The sequence below is a fragment of the Trachymyrmex cornetzi genome, unplaced genomic scaffold, assembly GCF_001594075.2.
Source record: "Trachymyrmex cornetzi isolate Tcor2-1 unplaced genomic scaffold, Tcor1.1 scaffold388, whole genome shotgun sequence".
Classification (NCBI taxonomy): domain Eukaryota; kingdom Metazoa; phylum Arthropoda; class Insecta; order Hymenoptera; family Formicidae; genus Trachymyrmex; species Trachymyrmex cornetzi.
The window spans coordinates 946,953-974,206 of record NW_017298619.1 but is presented as its reverse complement, the minus strand read 5'-3'; the positions used below and the strand labels follow the sequence as shown (position 1 = coordinate 974,206).

Below are 27,254 nucleotides of genomic sequence, written 5' to 3'. Positions count from 1 at the left end.
TTCGTAATATTCAATGTACATTAAATTTTTTAACAGCTACACGAAGAGAATTTTTTCTTAGAATTTGCCCTAAAAATATGACAGTCGTGGGACAACATTGTATTTCGAAGAATTTTAATGTAAACCTCTCTCATTCATTAATAAACTACAATAAAGTATAAAATAAGTTTGACCAATTTTACTAAAATGCATGGTAAAAATCTTTAAAATATTGTATTGTACCACAACTACCACATTTTCATAAATTTTAAAAGTTTAGAAAAATTTAAACTTTAAAAGAAAATTCTCTCCGTGTACGTATAATTGCACCAGATACGTAATTTCCAAATATCGCCATCGATTCTTTAAAATTTTACATGAGCGTTGCTGTGACTAGCAATACAAGAATCGATGAAGATTTTTAAGGAAGTATAGCATAAACGCATGGAGGCGTAACTGTGACCTACGATCACAGAAAATTAGTACCTTTCTAGACACTAATTTTGAAATAATCCAATAATAGATACGTAATATTACGCTTTCACTCTTGTATTTCGAAGGCCTTGTCGTCGAGCCAAGGTCGGAAGATGGGTAGCGTCGATGGATAATGAGCGCCCCGTTTGGACGGCGCCGTACCAACTGGTGCACCCTCCGGCCTCAAAGGGTACGTAGCCAACACGATCGGTATTTGTAACTTGATTTCTTTGTCCAGACTCTTCGGGCTTATGACGAACTGCAGAGAAACGTTAAGCAGATAAATTTCAAGAATTCCTTGCAAGAGGATTCTGACGCAATTACATTTTTCTCTCTTGATACTCACGTAAACGTGATAAAGAACGTTAATCAAGTGGCACCCTCTCAGATTCGTCGGCGGCAACGGAGGAACGTACATTTGTTCGTTTAGCCACTCCTCGCTCTCACCTGGCCGAATCTTCCCCCTAGAAACGCTAGCCAGCTCGCGAGTCTCGCTAGCGAGCACTTTACCTCGACACAGATACTGTATCGTTTCGGTGAGTGACGCCTTGGTTGACTTCATCGTCACCTGTTAATTCGAATTCTCAAATTTTTCGTGCTTTGAGTATAGATACCTCCGAGATTGTATTTATTAAAAGCGTCGAAATTTTGTATCTATTGTATGCTGATTAAAGTGTACCTTACTGCGATTGCTGACAGTCGCAGAAATACCGATCGTTTCCCCGGGTACGTATCCACCCCGGTCCAAACTAACTCTGCAGAATACAGGACCACCCGATACGCAAGAGACACCCACGCGCTGTTCAATCTCCTGCCTCGCAGGTTGCTGTTCGATCATGAAGGCATTTTATTTATATACATACAATTTCGGAATTCAAGTTAAATTTTCTAAATCTAAATTAACTGATATTTTAAAAAGGAAAGTCCGTTTATTCTGATCGTTAACATTTGCCGATATATCTATATCTATCTACGATTGAACAATGCTTGTTGCTGAATGCTGTCCGCCAACGCGAAAATTTTTTCATGTGTTTTTTCTAGAGATGCAAATGTATTGCTGCCGCAATATATGGGTGGTGATTCCATCACGATCTAGCGATTATCGTTATGTTGCAACTGGCGCAAAACAATGCAAATACGAATCACCATGCAAACGAAATGTTTCGCGTCTTTTTATTTGATCTTAAATTTATTTGTATCGAACGTGTCGAATATATAATTTCTTTAAATTCTTTGTCTTTGCATGAGAGAGAAGATATTTGCAACGCTTTCCATACAGGTCGGTGACTAGTATTTGGGTTATGATAATGAACGCTGAGTATTCATTCAATTGCACGCGCGAAACACTTTCCTTGGTCTGAATCGGTTATGTGAAGGTGTTCACTCAGGAAACGGATGTTTATCCGTAATAATTTTTTAGTAAAACAAATATGACTAGCTCAATAAATCAACGAATTTAACCCGTAAAAGATACGTCTCTTTTAAGCAATTTTTTTTTAATTGAATTAAAACTTATGTTTTTCAATGTAAAATTTTCTAACTAATCGATTGGTAATATTGAATTTTAAAAAAACGTTATTCATTCAAAACTGCATGTTAAGCAAAATTAATTTCCTCAAATATCGACGAGTTGGAAATTTTTCTGGTGCAAATTTGCACCCACGTATCATTTACGAGTTAAAACACGTGATGATAAATCACATCTGGATTAATTTATTGATTATCCTAATACAACTCTCACCGCTAATATCGGAGGTTCCAGATTTAAGTCAATCGGATTCATGACGATGAAGACTTGTTGATTTTTGTGAGTAAGTCCGCCTGGCTCGCGAAGAGCCGCTTTACAATAATATTGCACCCATCCATGTTTTCCGAGAAAAGTGGAAGGTAGACCCAATGGCAACCCCAATTTGAAGGGAAAACTATGTATTCCGGGAGATAGCAATGACGGTCCTTCGCCTATTAAAAATATTATTTTGTGTCTTCAATTAAGTTAAAAAGACGTCAAGCTATCTCCTAAATTACACCACAGTAAATTATTAGAGAGAAAATTTTTGTTAAGCTATTATACAATACTATTATGCTATATTATACAAATAATTTACTGAAGCGCGTCACTTATTGTTGAAACGTTAAATTGCATATCCTCAAAATTGTATATATACAATATAATCTGAAATAATTAAAATTCACCTGGTTCACCCAACAACCGCATGCGAAAATCAATGTAATTTTCTTTGTCGTAAACTCTCTCGGCACGTTGACTGCGTACTCGAACTACACCTTCTCCCACAACGTGGAAATGCAGTCCCGAGACGCTACGGTAATGTACCCCACATTATTAAACTTGTGTTACTTACTAGGTCTACCATGTACACATTTATGTAAATCTGACACTTTATCGCGTCTCTTAATAAAAAAAGATTTTTTTCTTCAACGCATACATCTTTTTACGCGCAAAAATGATTTTTTCGACCATGAACTCAATACCCTCTTTCTATAAAACGTTACTTACTAAGCTTCATCGTCCAGCTCTATGAGAACACGGCCGGACAAGAAGTGGCCAGGAAAATATAGTAGATTCGTGTTATCGAAAAGTATCAAGAATTTGCTGAGTTTCCTCGTCATCTTGTTGCCGAAATGGGAATATTTTTCGTTATGTATTTGCGGAGGAGGTTTATGCAGACACGTTTACGTCACCGCGGCTTCACGCTCACTGAATACACGTCGAGGAACGCGCAGGAGCAACCTTCTTCTTCCATGCGTTACCTCGTGATGCGTAGTGAGAATCACTGGCTTGCATCGCATCAGCAACACGTTCGTAACATGGCATGCATCTCTCCTTCTCTTTCTGTTTTTCGCAATCTCTCTTTTTCTGCGTGCTGGTGGACTGGTACCAGTTACGATACCACAATCCACATCATCATCGTACTTTTCGCAACGGCAGCACGTTACGCACGCGTTTTCCGTGCTTCTCACGATCGATGAGCGATCGAGAGAAGACCGATCCACCGATACTCTGGACTGTATCCTCACCCACCGCGAAATTTTCTGTCACTGTTTCATAGTAGTCACCGCACCTTCTTGTCCATTCTTGGAGACGCACTCACTTTCGCTCCCTACCTTCCTACTTGGTTGCTTCTCTACCACCTCCCATCCAGTCTGATCCGGACTGATCTCACCTGGCTTCACCTGCCTGTAGGTATATGTGGCCAATAGCAGTACTCTAATCAACGTTACTGCTTTTGGCATTGATGTATGTACGTTTAAATAACGGTACGTTTTGTATTAGTTTTTTTTAATGTTGCGTTAGCCATTAAAGTTGTGTTTATTATAATGAAAACGATATTTCCTATGTATTTAACCGCTTAAATATAACATTTAATTTTAATAACGGAAAGATAATTTATTGGGATCTATATATTTTTGCCATTTTTGGACGAAATTTAAATATTTGAAATCCATTTTAAATTATAATAATTATTACAAGACCGGTATATAAATAAATTAACTAAGTAAGAGAAGCGTCAGTTTCATTTTTAAATTAGATGTTGATAATATTCATATATATGTATTTTTAATATATTTATGTCAGATATATGATTACTTTCGAATTTTTGCAATACAATCAATCTGAAATAATAATAATAATAACCTTATGAATTAAATTTCGTCATTGTAGTAAAGAAACTTATTGCAAAAATATTACCTCATATTTTATGATCGAAGTAATCAGATAAATTATCCATCTAATGAATCTAAAATGAATCTATTTTTCACCTATAATTTATACCAGAATTAAAATAGAATTCTATTTTTATATTTTTATTATTGATATACTACAGTATTTTTATATTTTTATATTTTTATATACCGCGTATAATTGTAAAATATATTGTAAAATATATCCAAATATAATATAAATTGTAAAATCTATTAAAATACATATAATATATGTATAGACATACATATCATAATTACTTATAAAATTATAAATAAAATTTCATCTTAAGATCTGACATAAATTATAGATTATTTACAATGGATTTAATAAATATTCAGTTGGAATGAATTTATTGTAAAAAAAGACAGCATGAAATAATTTCAATGTTTTTTATTTCTGTTATATGTATTTTCTTCTTCATGCTAATTTATTGATCAGATTTTGACGGGGATAATTGTAAGAGATTTTTGTTTTTACAAAATTTTGATTTTACTTATTGATTTATTTATTCATTCATATATTATAATCTCTTATTTGTATTTACAATTACAATAAAAGTATTTAAAAAAAAATAAAAATAGAAAAATCGGAAAATATTCTCTCTCTCTCTCTCTCTCATTTGTGAAATATTTTATATTGATTATCTTAAAATTGTAATCTTTAAACGCGCACGTATATATTCAATTTCGAAAAGCTAAACAGTTCTGGCAACCCTCAGACTTGATTTATCCCTGAAATAGAAACAACTTGAAATTATCTACATTAGGCAACGTAGTGCTGCATACTGAAGCTGGTTGCAACTGTCACGAGTTATCGATTTTCCTTTGATGTTTGATTCCCTTTACCTTTTGAAGTGTCGACAGTGTAGTACTTGCAGTAGTGTGTTTATACTGTATTGCTATAAATTTATTATTTAAAAAATAACTAGGTTTATCTCGCCCCGTGAATTGAGATTTAATTATTTATCGTATCGCGTGTTTTGTTTATGGTTTAGAAACTTGTGATGGAGAATAAAGGAATTAGTCAGAAGGAATACTTGAAAAAATATACATCCTTAGACGATGGTGACGAAAAAAAGAAGAAAAAAAAGAAGAAGAAATATAAAACAGGAATGCAAACGTAAGAATAAATTTATAAGTATTTTAATTTAATCAACGGTGAATATTTTGTATCGAAGTTAGGTTATGTTGTCAGCTGTGCACGATGCTCTAGAATGCAATGTAAACGGTGGCTGCATAAACATAATATTAACACAGATATTATGCGTTTCGCGGGTTTTCTCTGTGTCCAGATCCATTCTTGGAATGCCAACGTTTCAGTCAACTTTGCAGTCCACTTCATCAGGGCGAGGAGTAGCCCGATACCAGTATACCTGCTCCTGGTACCAGCCTGATACCTGCTCCTCGCCCTGATGAAGTGTACTGCAAGGTTCACGAAATGTTGGCATTCCAAGAATGGATCTGGACACGGAGAAAATCCACAAAATACATAATCTTTATATAGAAAACACCTGTGGAAGCCTTAAGAATATTATATTAATTTCTATTATCCATATCGTCAATCATTTTTCACATTTTTCACATAAAATTATTGAACATTATTTTCTAAATAAAATTACATTATTTTAAAAATAATGCTAAAAATTTAATTACTCAGAACATATTTCTATCATATTTTTGTCGAGATATTTTCATACATGGCGATTAATATATTTGCGCATTTAATTTCATCATATAATTAAAAAGCTTTCTTGGTCCTTATAAAATAGTTTTTGCAAGGGAAATCTTTGACCTGAACGTGAATCGGATGGAAATATTTTTGCAGAGTAAAAATTATAGATGATGATATAGATTTGAAGAATATGAGACCTATTGAAGAAGGTGAATTCGATATCCTTTTAGAAGGAGAAGATGCTCCTCAAATCGCTGGTATAGTTGATGAACGTGGACCAGTTGATTTCACAGATAAACGAAGGTGGAAAATTATAACTGAGAATGACGAAGGCGATTTAACTATTATTAATCATATTGTCGATAAAGACAAAAGAAATCTTGATGAGACAAATGCTAAGCAGGCCAATGACAACTCCGATTTGAGTCCACCTAGAGCTAAGCATTCTAAAAATAAACATGTGGATTTAAGTCCTCATGGACAATCTAAAGGTGATAGTTCAGACTTGAGTCCACCTAGATCTAAGCATTCTAAAAATAAACGTGCAGATTTGAGTCCAAATGGACGATCAAAGGATGATAGTTCTGATCTGAGTCCACCTAGATTTAAGCATTCTAAACATAAACATATCGACTCAAACTCCTACAGACGATCTAAAAATGATGATTCAGATTTAAGTCCACCTAGACAATCTAAAAATTATGACTCAGATTTGAGTCCATCTCGACAATCCAGAAATAATGATTCTGATTTGAGTCCACCTAGGAAATCTAAAAATTATGACTCAGATTTAAGTCCACCTAGAAATACGAAACATCGGACTTCGGCTCACAGTACATCTGGACGAAGCTATCGAAGTTCAGGTAACAAAGACAGTGATTCGGATTTTAGTCCACCTAGAAAAAATCGCAAACAGAATCTAGATACAGATTTATATGAAAGCAGAAAGAAAACGAAGGGCAAAAATTCAGATTCAAGTACATCTCGACGTAATAATCATCGATCCCGGAGGGATAATTCGCCACGTTCCATTTCACGTAGAGACAATAGAGGGCATGATTATTACGATAAAAAAAATTCATCCAGATACGATAGACAAGAGGTTTCGAGGTAATTTTGACGTTCAATGAAGATTATTATAATCAATATTCTGTTGTTACATATAGTCGATTTTTAGTCTTAGAGAAGAATATATAATTAATATTCGTTTTTTTAATAAACTTTTATAATATTTTGAGATTAAGAAATTTCTTTCACAAATACTGAATCTTTATTATTATTGTTTTCAATTTTAAGGAATCTTATTACTTTTCATTCTTTAAAATTTGTTGCATATGAATTAACAAAGTGATAAATACATATAATAATCTTTTTGGACAGATCAAACAGGGATAAACAAGAAAAGAGATATGAAGATAGAGATCATAAATCTCGATCGGGAGATACACGGGAGAGAAGAAAAAAGACGCGTTGGGATGAGGAAACAAACGTTTTTGAACGTGGACACGTGAGAAATCATTCCAGAGATCATCATGGTCAAGCGACAAAGACATTAGACGGAAAAACAGCAGGATTTCAAGCTGCAACAGCATTACGAGAAGAAACGGAAGCTCATAAACGACAAGAGGCGGAGCATTTTAGCAAGGTAATATTCTTTATAGTTCAAAGTTATATTTATAAAAGTATTTATTTATTCATGGAGACTACAGATAGTATAAGTTAGCGTTGAATTGTCTCAGTTAAGTAGAGAGATCACTGGGGAAGGACAAGCTACGATTGTACGTGACAAAACGGGAAGGAAGCGCAATTTAGAAGCAGAAGCAGCAGAAAAACAAGAACAGGAAATGAAACAACGAGAGATAGATGAGAAGTACGCCAAATGGGGCAAAGGGTGAGCCATTTTTCTTTCATCTTTATTTCGTTCTTGCTTTTCTGATAAATTCTTTGATTCTCTCGCTAATACATGTCCATGACAATAAATGTCCATGTCTTTTTCTAGTTTGAAACAAGTGGAGGATCGCGAGGAAAAATTAAAAAATGACTTGTACGAGATGCATAAACCTTTGGCGAGATACGCAGATGACGCAGATCTAGATAAAGAATTGAGAGAACAAGAGAGGGAAGGTGATCCTATGTTAAAGTATATAAAACAAAAACAAATAAAAGAGGGGAAAAAAAAGCCAGGTATGTAGAGAGAGAGGAAGGGAGGGGAGAGAGAGAGAGAGAGAGAGAGAGAGAGAGAGAGAGAGAGAGAGAGAGATATTTACATTTCTCTTCCTATTGTATACTTAAAAAACAATTGTCATTCAATCGTTTTAATTGTAGATCCACCACAATATCAAGGCTCATACGCGCCAAATCGATTCGGTATTAAACCCGGTCATCGATGGGACGGGGTCGATAGAAGTAACGGATATGAGAAGAAGTGGTACGAAGCACAAAATGCAAAAGTAGCTTTACAAGAAGATGCCTATAAGTGGAGTACAGCCGACATGTGATCATGTTCACACATATGTATTACTATAGTAGAAGGAGTTTCCAATTCTATTTCTATCGATCGTTAATAAAGAAGAATCAATAAAGAATTTTAAATGTTTTGATAATTTAAGTATATCTTTTTTTTTTCTTCCTGACAGACACGTGTAACCGTGTGATTGCTCCAATATGAAAGAATCGTTTAGAATCATTTCATTATTCTAATCTTTAGTCTTATCCTTGTTCCTCGCAAATAGTAATTTAACATCGCGCAAAACAATCGAGATATATTAGTAAGGTAACACGCGTGGAGACCGCGAAATCGATATTCGTTCCAGAAAACGAGAAGAACGGAGAAGCTGGCGCCGGTCTGGCAACGGTCTGTCGGCGATGGTCTAGGCGAGTGGAATACCACCGTCTGCGAAATCGATCGTGCGCTTTTAAGGTCGCTAGAATCCACTCCGGATGGCGGGTAGTATGGGAGTATTGGGAGTGGCGGAGCGCACATTTGACATAGTCATTCGCGGCGCGTGCGATTAGGGAGGCGATTACCGGATCGAAACGGTTTACGGTTCGCCGTACAATCGTATCGTGCAATCTCTATCGAGTCCTGGCGCCGAATCCTCGCGGAAGGACAACCGTCATACATTGGTAACACTGAGGCTTGCGCTTTAGGCTTTCATAGCCAGCGTGTCGCTTCGCGCCGGTTAAAACGCGGCGATCTCTTCCGCGTGCGTGCCGTCGCCGCCGCCACCGCCGCTGCCGCCGCCGCCTCCACCGCCTCCACCGCCTCCACGGCTCCTCCACGGCGCGAGAAACGGAGGTAACTGTGTGGCGCGAATATATATCTGTTGACATATACATAGACTAGTACGATCCGGCTTGGTCGCCACGCGAGCAAGGGCAGGGTCGTAAGTGAGCGACGCCAGTATCGTTCGCGACGTCGACGGGATTTCTCGTCTTTACGTGCACAGCTCGCGGTGATGTTTGACTTTCGGTGAGTCACTATCGGCCGGTAGAATCCTTCCTTTGTTGAAGGAGACAACGGCGACAGAACACCGCGGGCGTCGCGTGACAGCGAGACGCATGAAGAGGTGTCGGATTACTTTCAAGTGTGAAGGATTGTCTCGCAGGTGCCGGCGCCACGCGACGTGTCAGTAACCCCCGAATAACGGTGGGAAGCAAGGGGTGGGCGCAGGAGCAACGTACATATATGTATGCGCGCATATGTAGATGAAGAGAGAAAGAGACAGAAAGCGAAAGGAGAGAAAAGTAACTTCGAATGAAAGTCGTCAAATTTTCACAGTTCGATTAAAAGTGCAAGATATACTTTTGAGAACTTCAAAGAAATTTTAGTCGCGACTAGAGACAGCTATTTTTCATTACCAAAAGGATAATTTAAAAGGATGTTTGAGACGTAGAAAAAGTACGACGCGGCATTTTACATTCGCGACGTTTTATATTCTCGAACAGTGAATGATAGAAAAAGTGAGTGGAAGAAAAAGAGTTAATAAAAAGGAAGACAATAGGAAAGTGCAAGACGAACATTTATACTTTTTAGCTTTTTGAACAAGTAGAACGTAACTTGTATTTACTACAAGACTAGTCTCCACTTAGAAAAGTGATGATTTAATTGTTTTTATTTGATAACGCGATGTTAACAAGAGAACTACAATAATACGGGTACTTTTTGACGACGTCCGATTTAATTTGACACAAGAAAAGTTAAGAGAAGAACGGATCAGGAGACATGGGGTGTAATACCAGTAAGGAGAGCGTCCAGCCGGCTGTAGAGGAGGCGAAAGAAGGCGATTCCATCAAGAACGGGGGTGAGCAATCATCCCTTTCGATTTGTTAATCGTACAAACAATATTAGTCATTATGCAAATTTAAAATAAGCTATACGATAAACATAATCTAATTTTGTCTCCATATTTCCGCTTTACTATAGAGTTTGCATGATATTAAGTTTTTGTACTGACGATGATTACCTCTCGTATTATGCTTTTTCTGATTTTTATGTTTTGCAGTTTTTTGTATCTAATCTTTAAAAAGTGTGACTGTCGCAAAACTACGGCGTTGTTTATCTTGACAATGACACAGTCTGCTTTGTTTCACGATGATAAATGTACCTCTGTTCACTTTATTAGATTCTTCAAACTGATTGCGTGCACGCTTCAGTAATAATATCAACGCAATCAGTAGGGTCGGCAGAACGGACGACTATTTTCCTCATAACGAATGCGTTCGATGTGCACAATGATGAATATAGAAATTTTTAGCATTCCTCTGAAATATTATTCTTCATGTTTTGCAAGCCAAAAAATCATTCTTGATTATCCTTTCAATAAACCGCGATGGAGACTTGAGTTATTAATGACGATCGGTCGAAATCAAACGAAAATTCTTAAAAAATAATTTTTTTTTAATCGACAATCAATAAATTGTTGTTTTACTTCAATCGAATATAATTCTTGTGATGTAAATGATTTTTAAGAAAACTGTTTGTATAGTAAAAATTATATTTAAGAATAAATCTTAATTCTAATTGTTTTGTTATTTACAACGGAATCGGACACATAGAATATGAACTTACAATTGATATTAATAAAATGGATATTTTTGTATGCTCAGATGTCATTATTTATTTTCTGTGTCTTTTATTAGATTTTTAGAAATTTTATGTTATAATTTCCTCCATCTTCTTCTCTCTTGCAATAATATACCATCCTCGATAACGCGCCAGAAAATGAACGTATCTTGGCGAATGTAAAATAGGACGCTCAACGCTCGTGTAATCCGATGGGGATATATCGAAATTCCGAATAAAAGTGCTGATCGCGTGATGTATGTCAAGGTTTAACCCTTCACTGTTTCTAGAACTACGAAAGTTTCCTTTTATAATCGAGATACGACAAGATGATGGAGTCTATAGTTAAAATAAATGAAGGAACGGATTTAATAAAAGAAACATTAATAAAAAGCTCCATTTCTGGAGCGCGATGTTTTTATCATAATAAATGAATCACAAAGTAGTATTTATGGGATAATAATAAACAGTACCTGAGTTTTCGTAAGTATTAATGAACGTTACAGTAAGAATAACTTGTAGTAGTAATAACAATAACAATAATAATAATAATAAACACAGAAAATCGAATATTGATTTCTCCTCGTTTGAGACGTTTATTAGGAAGAATTTGTTTGAACTCATGTTCTTTTTTTAACAAAATGATAATGTCTCTTTTCGCGCGTTTCAGTATTGCACTACACAATTACAAGAGCATATTGATTTATATTTAAAGAACTTAATTTATCAGAAGTTGATACAGCAAATTTAATTATTGAGTTTCGGCCATTCCTACTTTACTGGCTGGTAGTAAAAGTCCGTACAACGTAACTTGGAGATCAAGTAAAATCAATTACTCAAAGCTTCGATAAATTTCCGCATGTGAGATACTGATTGTAAGTTTCATCAATACCGACGCAACTACATAGAGATTCCAACTATGTGGTTCGCATAAGAATGCCGATCAAACCGCGGGAATGCTACTGCAGAATGATGAATGGAATCGATATATAAAAGTTTTGCGAAAAGTTGTTGGTGTAGCTTATGTTAATCGCTCTTGAAAATAGAGTTTCGAGCTTTTGCAAACGGAGAACGAAAAGTGAAATGTAACATTAAAAAATTTTTGTTAAAATGTTTAAAAATTGTTGTTTTTTTCTTAGAATAAAACGTAGAATATCTTCTCACATGATAAGGATGATTTTGCTAAAGTATCTAAAAATTTAGTTAGAAAGAGATCTACAAATAATTTTATTTGTAATAAAAATATAATGATGTAATGAGGAAATGCCAATGTGACACTAGTTATTCGTGTGTATATATTAAATTGTTACACACGAATAACTAGTGTCGATTCACATTGACATTTCCTCATTACATCATTATATTTACATTAAGTTTATCTTGAGTAGCCTTATATTATATTTTTTATTTTAATTCTACATAAAATAATTAAAATAATTATGTAGAATGCTCAAGCTGGTTGCTAAAATGTTAAAACCTTTTGCAGCACTGTTCATCATGCTTGAAATTCCTATATTAATTATGTGTATAATTATTTTGATGATTCAACCAAGTTATTTTTATTATCTATATCTATAGCTAAATTTTTAAGTACTTCCACAAAACTATTCTTTCTATATATGTGAGAACGTAATGTTTCACCGTATATAAAAATGTTTTATGTTTTAACAAAAGCTTTTAAATGTAGTTTTGGCTTTCCATTTCATTTGCGTTTGAAAACTTTGTTTTCAAATCCGTATTTATATAGTTCAAAATATTTCAGCAAAATTGTTCTTTCTATGCAGAGATATTTGAATATCAAAAAAATTTTTTTGAATCTTCAGTTGTATATTTCCAACAATAAAATTCCAATAAGTTATGAATATGTGTACTTTCTGGTAACTGAACTAATCTTGTGGCTAATCTAATTATAACAATCTATACATAAAAAATAACACGTCTGACCTAGTTCTGTCGTATACAATTGTGGATCGCGTTATCATTCCAGGCTCAAAGTGACTGTACTTGTAATTGAAAGTAATTCTTTTCTTGTTCCAAAGAATATTTCACACGTAATGAAAGTGTAGAAGATAACAAAAAGAAGAAGTATAATAATTGATGTAAACTATGCCACGATTGCATTTTTCTTCTCAGCGAAAGTTGAATATAGATTAAATGTTGCCCTTTGGTTATATAATAATTTCAGTATTTGCGATTAGCAGTGAATATAATCAAGTAATTATCAAGTAATTAAATAAGCAGCTTATATATTATACGATTTATACAATTTGTCGTTCACTGACGTAATTTAAATAGAGCATGTAAACTGTTTATATGTCGGCTTTGCCTTTAATCTTCTTTCATCGTTGGCTTCTTGGTAATTTAAATGTCATAACAGTATTTTCGCTGTTGTGATTAAATCGTTTGCAAAATATGCTCTATATTGTCTTTTTAGCAAAAAATAATACAAAAGATAATTCAAATGTAAAGCAAAAGAAGACTTTGTGGGCCGAGTTAGATGTTTTTGCTAATATGTAATTTACAATAACTAACGACAAATGTTTCGACCTTTTAATAACAGGTCATTCTTACTGCTACAAGATTAAAATATAATTAATATCGTCAAACTTATAAAGTATAGATCAAAGACGCGCGCAATTATTAACTTTCAAAGATTATTCTTCAATAATTTTAAAATGCTTGCTCTCTAATATACGTTTTATTAAGTTCGACGATATTAATTATATATTTTGTAACACTGAGGATAATTTTTTATTAAAAAGGTCGAAACGTTTGTTGGTACACGACGTAACAACGATAATAAGTTATTGTAAATTAAATAATAATAAATATTAAGGCCTAATGGTTTAGGATGCTTGTACGGAATACAAGAGATCCGGGTTCAAGTCCCGGCCGAGGTAATATTTTTCGCAATAAATTTATTAACAGTTTCAATATATTAACATTTTTATAATATGATGCTCGATGGTAGTACCAAATTATTAAATTGCTTGTCAATTTAATTCGCGATTACTAGAGTAGTTTTAATTGCATTTATAGTCCGAAAAAACAATTCGACGCGCAGTTCTAAAAAGACTACAATATGATATATATGCATAAGTACATATAATATATAGTGTATATTAGTAATTCAAGATTTAATTATTTAAAGCAATAAAGATCCAGCTTCGACCGTAATAGGCATTTTTGTAGTATTGAATAATAAAAATATCTATCTCGGCTTACAAGCGTTCTTTTTCTTTATATTAGAATTTTAATGATATAAGCCTCGTCATTTTTTACATTAAAACAAAAGATAATTTTATAATAATTTATAAATCGTATTTGTAAAACATATATTAAGATACGATTTTTCTCAGTACAGTTCTGCAGTACGCAATGATGCAATTGTTTAAATATTCATAATTTAATAGATTGAATGGGCACGATAGTGTGAGAAAAGTAAAAAAGACTTTAACTGCAATTGAAAATGCATAATTAATTAAAATTCCAGATATTGACAAAAGCATAAAATATTTCGGTCCGCTTTGGACCATTTCCAATACTTTAAAAAGAAAGAAAAAAAAGATCAATATTTTTTTTAGGCCGGGAGAGTCCAAAATGTGGACCGAAAATAATGTTTTCGACGATCTTCTTACGTTCGTAAATTAATAGCGCTTAAACATTCGGCCGCAAATAGAAGTACTCGATTCTAGTTATTAATAGGAAATGAGCAAAAAAGCAGAAATATATAAAAAGTTGGAAGCACAGAGGGTTGAACGACATCCACGAGACGGCCCTGTTTCGCGGCGTGTACTCGGACTACTCGGTCGCAGGGCGAGAATCCGAGGACTGCGACTGCGAACGAGCGGCGCGGCAGGGCCGTGATCGGTCACTGTTATAAACGGGGTCGTCGGTGCCCGGGAACAGTCAGTTGCACGTCAGACCGAGTCGCGCGTGGATGTGCAGGTGAGAGGCCGAGCGAGCGAGCGAGCGAGCGGCGACGAAGGTGAGTCGCAGCGCGAGTGCGACCCGACAGCCGCCACCTCGCGATGCAACGATCCTCGCGTGCATGCCACCGTCGGCGGAAAATCGGGTTAAAAGAGGCGGGTGGCGGGCGGCGATGACCGGGGCGGGGGCTTGAAGTGATATTGTCTCAGGGCACGCGAATCGCGCTTGCCACTGTTAATATCGCGTATAAAGCGCGAGAGGTAAAGTCCAAAATGATCATCGACGACGCGATTGTCAGGTGCAACGCGAGTCTCTTTCTTGTACTTCGTACCTGCACAACCGAGGACACCATATCGAACGCCCCGTGACCGGGCCGGGTCAAGTAAAATGGGAATCTTTATAATAAGCAACGGAAGTAGTCGCACCCTCGGAAACCTAAAATCTATTTGAGATCAGCTGTTTGACTAACCGACTGCTATTTCGCAGTTAAGGAATGTAAACCGATTGATAGATGCGCGAAATACATTTTCTCAGATATTTAAAGAAAAGAAAACAGTCTCTATCAAAAGTGAATATCAAGATTTATAAATCTCTTTACCAAATGTACTTGAATTTATCGTTATCACGTTTTTTTGTGTTTAGAGATACAAGAAAAGACAATAATCTATTAAACATTATGCATAATTTTTGAACTACGAAAAATCTTCTTTCAATAAAAATAATTTGAAACTGATTGATATTTTATTAACTGATAATAGTAGGTTCACATGTTAAAAATATTCTGTCTTTTAAACAAAAAATGGCATTTAATTGCAAAATTATAATTTATAAGTATAATATTAATTTAATGTTAAAAGTTTATCATTCAGAAATTGTTTTTATGACTTTTAACATTTTTTTTCGACAGAAATATCATTTTATAAAAATAAAATAGTTTACGATGTTGCTAAATTTATCTTTATAGTTTTGATATGAACAACAAACAAAAATGAAGTTTATCTATTTAGAGTTAAAAAAGGTTTTATAATCAAGATAATGTTTCTCTGGAAAGGAAGTTTGATTTCCTCGAGAGTTGTGGTAACAAGGTCTGGGTAGATCGATGGCGAAACATCCTTGCGTGATATCAGAAGAGAAATAAAGCAAGTCCAAGCATTTAAGAGACATTATTGCCGTAAAAATACCGAGGCAGGCGCAAAGGGAATGCTCGAAGATGAAATCGCGGTACAAGTAGTAATTTGGTCCTCAGGCAAGCCTTTAGTTTGAAATGGAATTTAATGCGCGCTTTTTATGTACACGCATAAAAAATGTATGCAATTTTATTCTTTTTCTTTAATAAACTTTTTACTTTCTTTGAGAAAGCTTTACAATATATATAAACATAAACGTCGATAAAATTACAGCGGACTTGTACGATCGATCTGCCTTTGCACAATGTGACAAACCGAGAAGCGCATAACTGGGGAAGAATTCATTGCTCGTCACAAAAATGTCACTGTATCTCTTGAATTTCCACTTGGTCCGTCAAGTGGTAATCTAAAGAAACGGTGTCGCGCAAAAGCGCTCAATAGCTGGAGTGTTCTCTTTTCTGAAAAAAATTCAGTTTCCAATATTGTCACACTTGATCCTTGTACTTTATATTTAATTATTTCATTCATTTAATCTCGAAAAAGCTCAAACAATTCATAACACTTAATTTTAAAAAATCGACTTAATCCTGATCAAACACAACACATTATTTTATTTCTAAAAAATTCAAGATGTACTTAAATTGAGAATATAATCGAACCCTAGAAATAGATCTTGGTGTAAAATACGAGGATTAACTTTTATTATTGTTCCTTCGTCAGAAAGGATGAAGGAAAATGATGATAGATTCGCCGGATTACTTTTTATGATTTTCAAAGGAAAATTCGCACCGTGTGAAATAATTGCTTATGTCGATACGTCGATTAATCACTGGAGGCACAAAGATTTAACTTTGTTATAAAAGAGATGGAAGACTCGATTAATATTTGTCACATCATTTCACATCAAGGCGTGAAATATTAAAAATGTATATTAGGCGCCGTATAATCTCGAACGTGCAGCGCGAAAATAGAAATGCTAATCGATACTTGTCGCTCTGGACGTGTCTGTGGAAGGTGAAATGTTCGGAATAAATGTAGGTGAACTGTGGCTAACACGGCAGCCATTTCTAATATACGGGATGTATCAGAAGCCGCACCCTTTCTCTTCCAATCTTCTATGGATTTTCGGGCAATTTATAGTCACTATTTTCTTAAGAAAAATATATTTGAGGGCAATTACAGATGTATATCAAGCAATTGATATATTCGGTTATATTTCATTATTTGTGATTGGCTCTTATAAAAAGTGGCAAAGCCTCTAAGAATAAGTTAAAACGAGAAATAAGAAAGAAAAGTTAACAATAAAATCATTGCGGATGTCGATGTGTAATGTTAACAAAACATTTAGTTCATTATTCGTAATGCATTACATACGTAAAAAACACAGAGCAATTTGAGTCCTTTTCAATTTAATATAATAATTTAAATGGCAAGAAAACACGGGTTAAGATATAATAAAATATAATATAATAATATTAAAACCTACATCAAAGGATGAGAAAAAGCATTAACAAGAAAACCGGATCAAAGTCGTTTATCTCATGCAATTTACTGCGAATGATAAATTAATTGTATGTGTATAATATTTTATTAATATTATATATACCGACATCCGTTGATTCTTATCGGCTTTTCTTTATATTATCATTATGCCCGTTATTATCGTTCAAGAAATCTTTAACTATATCAGATGTAGCATCTCTAATTCACATTCTGCATAAAATTAAGCCGAAAACGAAATTATTTTTTATTTTACTTCTGTTTGAAGATATTTCAAAGGCGGCCGAAAACAGCGCAACGAAAGCAGAGTCCGCAGACGAGGGGAAAGAAAACGACCCAGACGAAGAGAAAGAGAAAGAGGCAGCAGCCACAAAAATACAAGCAGCTTTCCGTGGACATCACGCTAGGAAAAGTCTAAGAGTGTCGGAAACAGCGTCGAAGGAGACACGAACAGACGAAAAATCCTCCGAATCTACGGAACCTACGCAAGAACAGTTGCAGGAGGAATTCCGTTCCGACGATCAGGGTGAGCGATTATATATTCTATGATATGAGTTCGGAGCAAGAATCATTTTTGAAACAGCTTCTATTTGATAGAGCTCTGTAACGCGGCGAAAAAGATACAAGCGACTTTCCGGGGCCACATGTCGAGGAAGGAACAAGCTGCAGCCAAGTCGGCGATGAATATGGTTGAGAGTGCAACTGCTAAGATAGAAGAAAAGGTAAGTTACTTGTCAATCTTAAATATGTATACATATATAGATCTGTTACTTATTGATTAGAGAGGGTTAGAAGCTGCTTTATCTAGCATCTACCTTCGGCCTTTCATAAAAATTTTAAACACGAGTTCTATTGACTCTTCAGAACTTCACCTAATCTAATATTACATCTAATTATCAGGAAAATATACTCGATCATTAGTCATTTTTTATTATCAATATGAAATAAATTTTTGCTCCTGCACGGAGAGAATTTTCCGTTATTTTTTACCGCAAAATTCATTACAAATTTCATCATGTTTGGTAATAAGCTTGGAACAACTTGACAATAATGAAATATTATCAGTAACGATAGATTTTTTGAAATATACAAGAGACTTCTTATAAATGATGTAGTAAAAATTATAATGCAGATTGTAAAATGTTTTGAAGTGAGTAAGTTCTAGTGTAGCTAGAAACACACTCGACAACGAAAATAACCGATAAATATCGATTACAGTCGATCAATTACTAAGTTACATGGTAAAATTATAAGCGACTAAATCAGATTAAAAATATCATGCTGTATGGTAAAAATTGTATAAACTATTTTATATATTCATGACTACTTAGCATCTATTCTTTTAAAATAATAAAGAATCATAAACTGCGTAACATATTTTAAAATGTTGAAATTTTACTATACCCTTTAGTAAAATTAATAAAATATATTACATATCTTATTATGACACATATTAGTAAATTAAAGAAACTCATATACAATTCTTTGAAATACTATGTTGTCCCACTATTATCATGATTTTCAGGCTAAATTCTAAGAGAAAATTCTCTCCGTGTGATTAAATCATTTAATGTAAAATCTGATTTAATAAAACTATTTGAGTTATAGATACATATAATACATATATATATATTTTTTTTATATACACTGAGAGAAAAAAAATGTTTGCAAGTACTATAATTTATAGTCATTTTTTGGATCAACTATAAATTTATAATTGTTTTATATATATATATATATACACACACACACACACACACACATATATATATATATATATATAATCATACACGTTATAGCTGCTTCAACATTGAAATATGATTATTATCAGGAAATGAAAGTAACTCGTTATTATAACGAAGTTACAGTTACAAATTACTTTTTTGGTAACGGTAACGAATTTTATAGTTACTTTTATCGTTACTTTGCACACGATTAGATACGGCTCGATTGGACATAAGTCACTCATAGCACTTAAGACTAGAAAACCCCTAGGCACTTATCCGCTATGATTGGTGGTCGTCGATTTTAAAAAAAGTAACGGAAAAGTAACTAAAAGTTACTTTCTCAAGTAACGGTAACTGTGACGAGTTATTTTAAAAAATTGGTAACTAGTAACGTAACTTGTTACTTTTTCTACTCTGTAACGAGTAACTGTAACCTGTTACTTTTAAAAAATAACTTTCCATTCTCTGATCATTACAACTATGACATGTATAAGTTTTTCCTTATCATGCAAATTAGTTTTTCTTTACCGTACCTCTTAGTAATTATTACCATATAAATAGTTAGCGAATGTTAAGAAAATATTTATATTTACTATAATATGACGATTGCACTTATATAACATAAAAATAATTATTTTTATTTACTATATTCGCATCTTACCATTTTACTATATTAATAGTTTAGATTATTATAATTCATAGTATAATTTTTCCATATTTGAGAAAACTATACATATAAGGTTATTATTACTAATATTATAGCAGTAGTAACCCTAAAAATGGACCTCCTAACCATAATTTTTTAACCATGCAATTATAGTCACAAATACTTTTCTCTCTGTGTGTGTAATTATAAATATATAAAATTCAGAAAATAATATATTCTCTCTTAATATTGAATTCAATAGTTTTTATAATTTTAAACATTTTTTATTAATTAATCTTGCTTATAAGAAAGAGTAAGAGTAAAAGAGAAAGAGTAAAAGATTTTCCAAGCAAATTTTAAAAGTATTAAAAATTATTGATTTGTTGATATTAAGAATGATTAAAGAGATAGGATGAATGCAACTAATTATGATAAAGAGTAAGATGCCTTACTCTTTATGTAGCAACCCAATCTCCTAGATTAAAGCTTCCTGAGTGTTACAAGAAAAGATATTTTATTAATAGAGTTTTTATTGATAAATAATAAATTAATTTTATAGTCATCTTCCAATAAATATATTTAAGAAATAATGCAAATTAATATTTCAGTAAATTCATTTTTCAAATTATATTCTGGAAAGTAATCGCTATGGTCGCGTAGTTTTCACATTGTGTTTTATATTAAAACAAAATTATATATTAAAACAAGAATAAATAGCTAAGAAAGCTGTGTTGTAATCAAAGTAATTTTTTTTCTCAATCTGATATGCCGATATCGATTCGATCGATGAAGCGATAATGACAGGTTTTGATATACAAGGTCGCCGTGATCGATCATTTCTGTGCCGAGATCCGTGAGAGAAAGCTATTGTTAGACTCTTTGACATTACATTGATCCACGAATGCTCGGCGAATAATCAACAGTTGCCTTCCAAGCTAAAGATGATCATCTGGGTATCGAAGCGCTACTAAAGCTCGTCCCAAGACCAGTAGACCGGTATGGCCTACAATGTTTAAGTTACTTTCGTGTCGTATCGATTAATTATGTACGGACTAGTTGATGCACAGCGGGATTCCGTGCAGTCTCATTTAAGATAAGAAGGGTAACTTCGATAAATGCTAGAGACATCCCGTTTGCGAATAAGTTCCAGTTCGGGGAGCCGTATCCGAGGATGAAAAAAATTTAGGGTGCCTTAAATTAACGAACGGCTATGGCGTTCTATGTTTTACGTTCTTTTGTTCAAATTCTGCTGCAGATGCAAGACGCTGTTCAAGAATTAGAGGGGATCGACTTGGCCGATCCAGACTTGCATAAGGCAGCGACTAAGATTCAAGCAAGTTTCCGCGGTCACAAGGTCCGTCAGGAGGTCAACATCCATTCTACTGCCGACGACTCTAAAAAATAAGACGCTTACTCAAATGCAGGGATGCCGGGAGATAGAATATTACTTATTACAGTCAGTGCCATTCTTAACAGGTTTCAAACGCCATCCCCTATTTCTTGTACCTTATAATGTAGCATCCATAAATTAGTAAATTATGCGCGTAAAATATATACGAGGCATTCCAGACAAGCCGAACAACGGACAGCCGAATGAATTTGACTATTAGTTTACTTCGGGCCACTAGTTATTGTGAACAACGATACCGTTTATTTTACGTTAACAATTAATCCAGCCTTTGCCCGGGACCAGTGAGATTTAAGCGCTTTCTACTTTGGCTAAAATGAGGATCTTTCAAACGAGATATTTACAGGCTGAGGCATACAAATGTGGGAACATTTAAATATTTCTATTATTTGTGGATATATAAAAAGTTTTCTGGAACAAAGTTGCATTGTGTAAAGAACTATAATGGTAAATAAAACAAGATTGTTCCTTGAGCCGACTCCTATAAATCGATTTTAAGTACATTTCACACAATTCGCTACATGACCACATTCTTAAACTATCCTCATACTATCGATTTACACTTACATTTTTTATGAGTTATTACTGCCATATATGAACGGAGGGATATACATATAGGCAGATTTTTCAAGACTTTTCAAAGGACTTTTCAACATGGTAACGATACTTTCTATGTAAAACACTAAAAAAAGATGATATAGGGGAAAAAGAGAGAACAGATAGTCCCCTATATATATAATTACCCGACATAATACTCAATATAAATTGTGATCTACAACAACAGAATAACAAACATGCAAAATCCTCATATCTGGTAGGTATGTTAAGTGGAACGCGACGAACGCGATAGAATATAACTTTAACGTCCTGCGCATGATAAACGGAGCATATATTAAGATGTACCAATATCAATATATGCATGTTAACTTTTATAAGTTCCTGTATCTGTGTAAAATAAACGGTATGGTTGTAGCGTTTCCAATTCTAAAACTAACGATGAAAGTCTGTTTTTCGAATATTTTTTTATCATGATACACAAATATTTAAAGCACGATTTTATTTTGTATTCCTAATTTATTGTTGAAATGGAATGTGATAACTAAAAGTATATTTCTTGACTGCACTTTTTACATTTTCCTACAATTTCTTTTTTTATTTTTCTCTTTCACTTTCCCTTCTTATAAAAAGTTTATATATATATATATATATTATACGTGTGTATGTGTGTGTGTGTGTGTATATACATATATATATATATATATATATATATACATACACACGTATATATCTGTTTTATTTTAAATGTGGAAAGTGTAAAAATGTGTAGGATTGCTTCTCCTTTGAGAGTTTGGAAAAAAGTATTGACCTAAAGGCAAAATAAACTGATAATTAGTCCCATCATACTATTCGACTTATTATACTTAGAGGGACTATAAATTTAGAAACATCTTTCCTGTATTATTATAATTATATATAAAAAGAATTAAGAAAGAGAACGTTCCAAACTTTCAAATAATTTTACAAACTTTTGGACACAAAAGATATTGTATTTTATTATTGTAGTATTTTATGTTATTAATGCAGTAGAACTTCTATTTGACGCAGAAATTTGCATATTAATGCTTCAAAATAAAACTTGTGGATATATTAAAAATATTATTGATATTAAAATCTGTAATATTTCTTATTAAAATTTTTCCGATATTATTTATTTCACGTAAATGATCTATTCAGATGCTTTGCATATGTTACTGTGCAGAAGGCATTTAAAATAATATAGTTAAAAATGAATGCACGACTCATCGGCCTATTGTCAATAATGAAACAATTATAAAGTAATCATTAATCGAGGTTCTACTGCATCGATTAAAAGCGTGCGCAATATATATATATATATATATATATATACAGAACTTATAGTTGCTTAAAAGGTTAAAGAGTCTTGTCAAGATAACGCGCGAGTCTGGTTTATTAATAATATAATTTTGACTTTACTTGCTCAAAACCTTCTTATACCAAAGTTAAAATTCTGCTATAATTTTTTACAGTTTTCTTTAATGTAATATAGCCAATTTTTCCCAAATATCGACAGCTACCTCCAACTTTGTTGCAATCTAGTCCATTTTTCATATAAATTAACGTATCAATGTATCCTTGAAATGAGAATTTATTTTATCAGGCCTAAAAAGATTCACTTGTGTATGCTATCAATCACTTCTTATATGTGATCATAGCAACGATCGATCAGTAAGCAATTCAAGGTGCATAATACGAAGTAGCGAAGCAGCAACTGAACTACTCAAATAATTGTTTATTCTTCAATGCTAGCTTTATTCGTCCACAAAGCAGGGTACTGCGAATTTATTATTTTCACGTTCATCCACGTGTTTTTCTACTTTACATTTGTAATTTATACCGATATTTATACCAATTTTGCTGAAGATGCTGACGAATTGCGTATTAAATAATATTACGCGACATTCCTGTATTACACGTTTAACGCTGACTATGAGCAATAATTACACGTATATATTGTAACAAAATTTCGCAAATTTAGTCATTGTACAAGTAAATATAAGTAAACATATCGCGGTAATATTGAAATTTCCTCGAATATAATGTACTATTTTACGCGATATTCTTGCGCGATTGATATTGATTGCAATGGTACGTGCAGCTATTGTTCAATAGCAAGCATATAAAAACAGATATAATCGAACAGCATGTCTGAATTCCCGATATCCAATATTTGATTTCAATTCCCGATTCCTATATCCTATATCCGGTATCATTAACTTTTAGCTTCTAAGATCAAATCTCGAACTCGCGATAGCGACCAATTTCCTGCAAAAATTCTCGTGGATATTTCCGATTTCCATTCTCGTAGTTACATCCACGATTTTTTATTTACCAATTTCGAATTTATAAACAAATATTATCTTGAATCACGCGATTACGCAATACCTATAGGTTATCTATTGTCGCTTGTAGAAAATTAAAGCGAAGCTTTGGTATCGTCGAAAATGATCTATCATCGAGTAACGTCATCTAGTTTATGTCGGAGTGAATATTGTGAATGAAGAATATTTATTGTATTGAATTAATGTATAGAAAGAGGAGAGAACGTTGCGACGGATAATAGACATTCTTGTCGATACGTTACTTTACCACGTATGAATAGTTTAGCGGTGCACAAGAACAAGTTGTGGTAAAATATATTGTAAGAATATAATAAAACGATCGTACCGCGCTAAAACGGACGGTACATTACAATGTAATCCGTTTATTTAAAATACATACCTACTAAATGTACGAACTGAAATCTAAATATCAGGAAACTCAATCAATTGGACTTAATCCAAATTCGATAACGTAATAACGAATATAACCATTTGCCAAAGATCTCATTACAATGTCCAATAATGACTTATGTAATAACAATAATTTATCTTTCTTTTATACAAAAATATAATTCCTAATAGCTTTATCTTAGTAATCACCAACTAACAATAACATGTATAACAACACACTCAACAAGATAATTGTTACATATTACATATGTTATATATTACGTTTATATTGTTGAGTGTGAAATTGATATGTTACTGTTTATTGCTGATTACTGGGTTGTGTTTAATGTTATATAATTAATTCATTTGTTTATCAACATGAATTAAAAAAAATTGTTCAATGTTAATTTGGATTTTTTCGATAGATACATAAAATGTTTTTTTTTATTAATATTGCAATTGATGACATCCTTAAAGTTTTTCCAAAAATATTATTTATAAAAATAGTTAATATAAATTTAATTTATATTAGCAAATAAAATTTTCATGTAATATTAAATAATTAAATTAAGATTTTTAACTTTAAATGTGTGGAAAAAAAATGCATTTTTCTTACCTGATGTGTACTTGAAAATAAGTTGCGATTAGTATAACACTCTCATTGTTAGATGTCGTTATGGTAGTATCTTGGGTCTTCAGTAAGTACAGATTGTTATCTTGTGTCTACAATGGTAGAAATTGCATCCAGATCTTGAAGAAAGAATTAACGAATTACATTTGAATAATTTGGTCACATGACCAGTGATTATAGTCAATTTTTTCTTCATCCAAGATTTTAGACTGATTTCTATAGCATCGTGGACACAAGGCTTTATAGGCGAGCCGTCTTTTTCGCTCATAAGAGTTCAAGTATATATATTATAGTACCACTGCAGTATTAAATTCTAAATTATACGGATCTTGTAGGAGCTCTGTTTTGACGTTCTATAAAAATTATATAAAAATTTTTAGAAAACCAATAAAAAAATTATAAAATTAAATAAAATAATTTATACTTTTTCATCCTAGCCTAGGGTTTCTAGGTTCCTTATCTTTCTGCTGCAAAATATCGCCAAAATTATAAATATTTTATCTTTTCACTTATATACGTTACTAAATCTTCCTAGTACTATAATGCGCATGCCCGAAAAAAGCGGCTTGCCTAATAATATTAGGGAGATCAATCATGAAGAGTTTTTTCGTTGATATGGAAATGTGAAAAGTGAAAATTGTATGTATGTATACACATGCATCGATATATTTAGATGATTTTAACTTTTTACATTTCTGCTCTAGGAGAAAAAATAATATGATTGATCCTAAGGTCGGAATCAGACTATGCATTGAAGATTGAGATTGAAAATTAAAGATTGAAATTTCACCAATGAGGACAAAGAAATTCTGACTCCTTTTGTTCTGATTGGTGAAACTTCAATCTTTAATCTCATTCTTCAATGCGTAGTCTGATTCCGGCCTTAGAGGTCTGTTTTCTATGGCTGAACTAGTGTACACTTTTGGAACTTAAAGTGAGAAAGGTATACGTTCAATATTTATCGACAGTGAGAAAGAGTTCTAGTGCAGTCTAGTGCAGGAACAGAAAACAGACCATAGGTCTGTTCGTATTACTTGCACTTTTTGCACTCAGAGTCTTCGCTTACTCTCTCTTTCTAATGCTAGAATATATATTTATCTCGTTTAAAGTACAAATATTTTTAGGGATTTTAAGCAACGCGAATAAACTTATTGCTCTAGTTAACTTATTTGTAATGATCAGGGTTGGTAACCGTACGATAATTATCGTACACATACGATAATTTTATTTACACGTACGATGTACGATAGCACTTCATTATCGTACGCCTAAAATACGATAATTTTATATTTCTGACTTATTACGCTTCTCTCTTAATTTTATATACATATTATCAGCAGAGTAGGCATTGAAGAAGACGATGAATTAAATGACTTGGATGATTTCGTTATTTATTAAAAATCATAGAAATTAAATATGAATTTTAAATATTATTTGTTCTTTTTGAAGTGTGTTCGTTTATAATCTGCAAGTCATATATTGTTTAGTCTTATCAAAGATTTATCGTTCTAGTCACGTGGCTTAATCTGTGAAGTGAAATGACTATAATTGATGCTACTACGATAAATACGAAAAAATATATATATGTATACTATATACATAAAAAAATTGTGATATTGACAATACAAGTGAACTTACTGTCTACTGTCAACATATGTAAAAAGCCACATTTGTACCGTTTCTTTCTTTTAAAATTGTTTTAAATATACTGAAATAATCATTTTCCAATTTGTATTTTTCACCTGGATATTATAGAAATACAATTTATTCTATAGAATGTTTAAGCTCTTGAAATCAATAAAAAATATCGGTTATTGTTTCAATGATCGTGTATTAAGGGGCTTCTATAAAGTGCTGAATAATGGATAATTTCAGCGAAATCGGTTGAGAATTGATCGAGAAATTTCTGATCTATTTCGGAAGCTGATTTCAGCCTAAGTCACTTCAACGTTAAGTAATGAATAAAATTGTTATTTCTGACCGTCTTAATTACGGATTAAAATTTTACATATTTCGTATTTAAATTTTGTTCGCGCGCGCGCGCGATGTATGTATGTACGATAATTCTGGGTTAGATACAAT

The 27,254-nt window shown here is 33.1% G+C and overlaps 3 protein-coding genes across 3 annotated transcripts; 2 read left to right on the top strand and 1 right to left on the bottom strand.

Moving 5' to 3' along the window:
- Positions 1–273: 273 nt before the first annotated feature.
- On the bottom strand, positions 274–3,545 carry Vdup1 (arrestin family protein Vdup1). The gene is made up of 6 exons (XM_018511818.1): positions 2,969–3,545; positions 2,647–2,771; positions 2,195–2,412; positions 1,133–1,279; positions 800–1,021; positions 274–712 (listed from the first exon to the last, which is right to left on the bottom strand). Exons 1-6 carry the CDS (start codon positions 3,079–3,081, stop codon positions 521–523), a joined length of 1,017 nt encoding a protein of 338 aa, XP_018367320.1. The 5' UTR covers positions 3,082–3,545; the 3' UTR covers positions 274–520.
- Positions 3,546–4,962: 1,417 nt separating this feature from the next.
- LOC108763893 (BUD13 homolog) lies at positions 4,963–8,415 on the top strand. Its single transcript, XM_018511815.1, has 6 exons — positions 4,963–5,296; positions 6,002–6,958; positions 7,229–7,493; positions 7,588–7,739; positions 7,848–8,032; positions 8,174–8,415. The coding sequence occupies exons 1-6, from the start codon at positions 5,181–5,183 to the stop codon at positions 8,344–8,346; spliced, it is 1,848 nt and encodes a 615-aa protein (XP_018367317.1). The 5' UTR covers positions 4,963–5,180; the 3' UTR covers positions 8,347–8,415.
- Positions 8,416–9,617: 1,202 nt separating this feature from the next.
- On the top strand, positions 9,618–21,942 carry igl (IQ calmodulin-binding domain containing protein igloo). Its single transcript, XM_018511809.1, has 4 exons — positions 9,618–10,152; positions 17,739–17,996; positions 18,068–18,192; positions 21,099–21,942. The coding sequence occupies exons 1-4, from the start codon at positions 10,074–10,076 to the stop codon at positions 21,246–21,248; spliced, it is 612 nt and encodes a 203-aa protein (XP_018367311.1). The 5' UTR covers positions 9,618–10,073; the 3' UTR covers positions 21,249–21,942.
- Positions 21,943–27,254: the final 5,312 nt, after the last annotated feature.

What these genes read in the sequence shown, in the direction of transcription:
- Vdup1 (XM_018511818.1), bottom strand. Translation starts at nt 3,081, where the DNA reads ATGACGAGGAAACTCAGCAAATTCTTGATACTTTTCGATAACACGAAT. An exon ending in GAGCTGGACGATGAAGCTTA is followed by an intron (nt 2,772 to 2,968) that starts GTAAGTAACGTT and finishes ACATTACCGTAG; the next exon opens with CGTCTCGGGACTGCATTTCC. An exon ending in GCGGTTGTTGGGTGAACCAG is followed by an intron (nt 2,413 to 2,646) that starts GTGAATTTTAAT and finishes TATTTTTAATAG; the next exon opens with GCGAAGGACCGTCATTGCTA.
- igl (XM_018511809.1), top strand. Translation starts at nt 10,074, where the DNA reads ATGGGGTGTAATACCAGTAAGGAGAGCGTCCAGCCGGCTGTAGAGGAG. An exon ending in CGATTCCATCAAGAACGGGG is followed by an intron (nt 10,153 to 17,738) that starts GTGAGCAATCAT and finishes TTCTGTTTGAAG; the next exon opens with ATATTTCAAAGGCGGCCGAA. An exon ending in ATTCCGTTCCGACGATCAGG is followed by an intron (nt 17,997 to 18,067) that starts GTGAGCGATTAT and finishes TCTATTTGATAG; the next exon opens with AGCTCTGTAACGCGGCGAAA.
- LOC108763893 (XM_018511815.1), top strand. Translation starts at nt 5,181, where the DNA reads ATGGAGAATAAAGGAATTAGTCAGAAGGAATACTTGAAAAAATATACA. An exon ending in TATAAAACAGGAATGCAAAC is followed by an intron (nt 5,297 to 6,001) that starts GTAAGAATAAAT and finishes ATATTTTTGCAG; the next exon opens with AGTAAAAATTATAGATGATG. An exon ending in GATAGACAAGAGGTTTCGAG is followed by an intron (nt 6,959 to 7,228) that starts GTAATTTTGACG and finishes CTTTTTGGACAG; the next exon opens with ATCAAACAGGGATAAACAAG.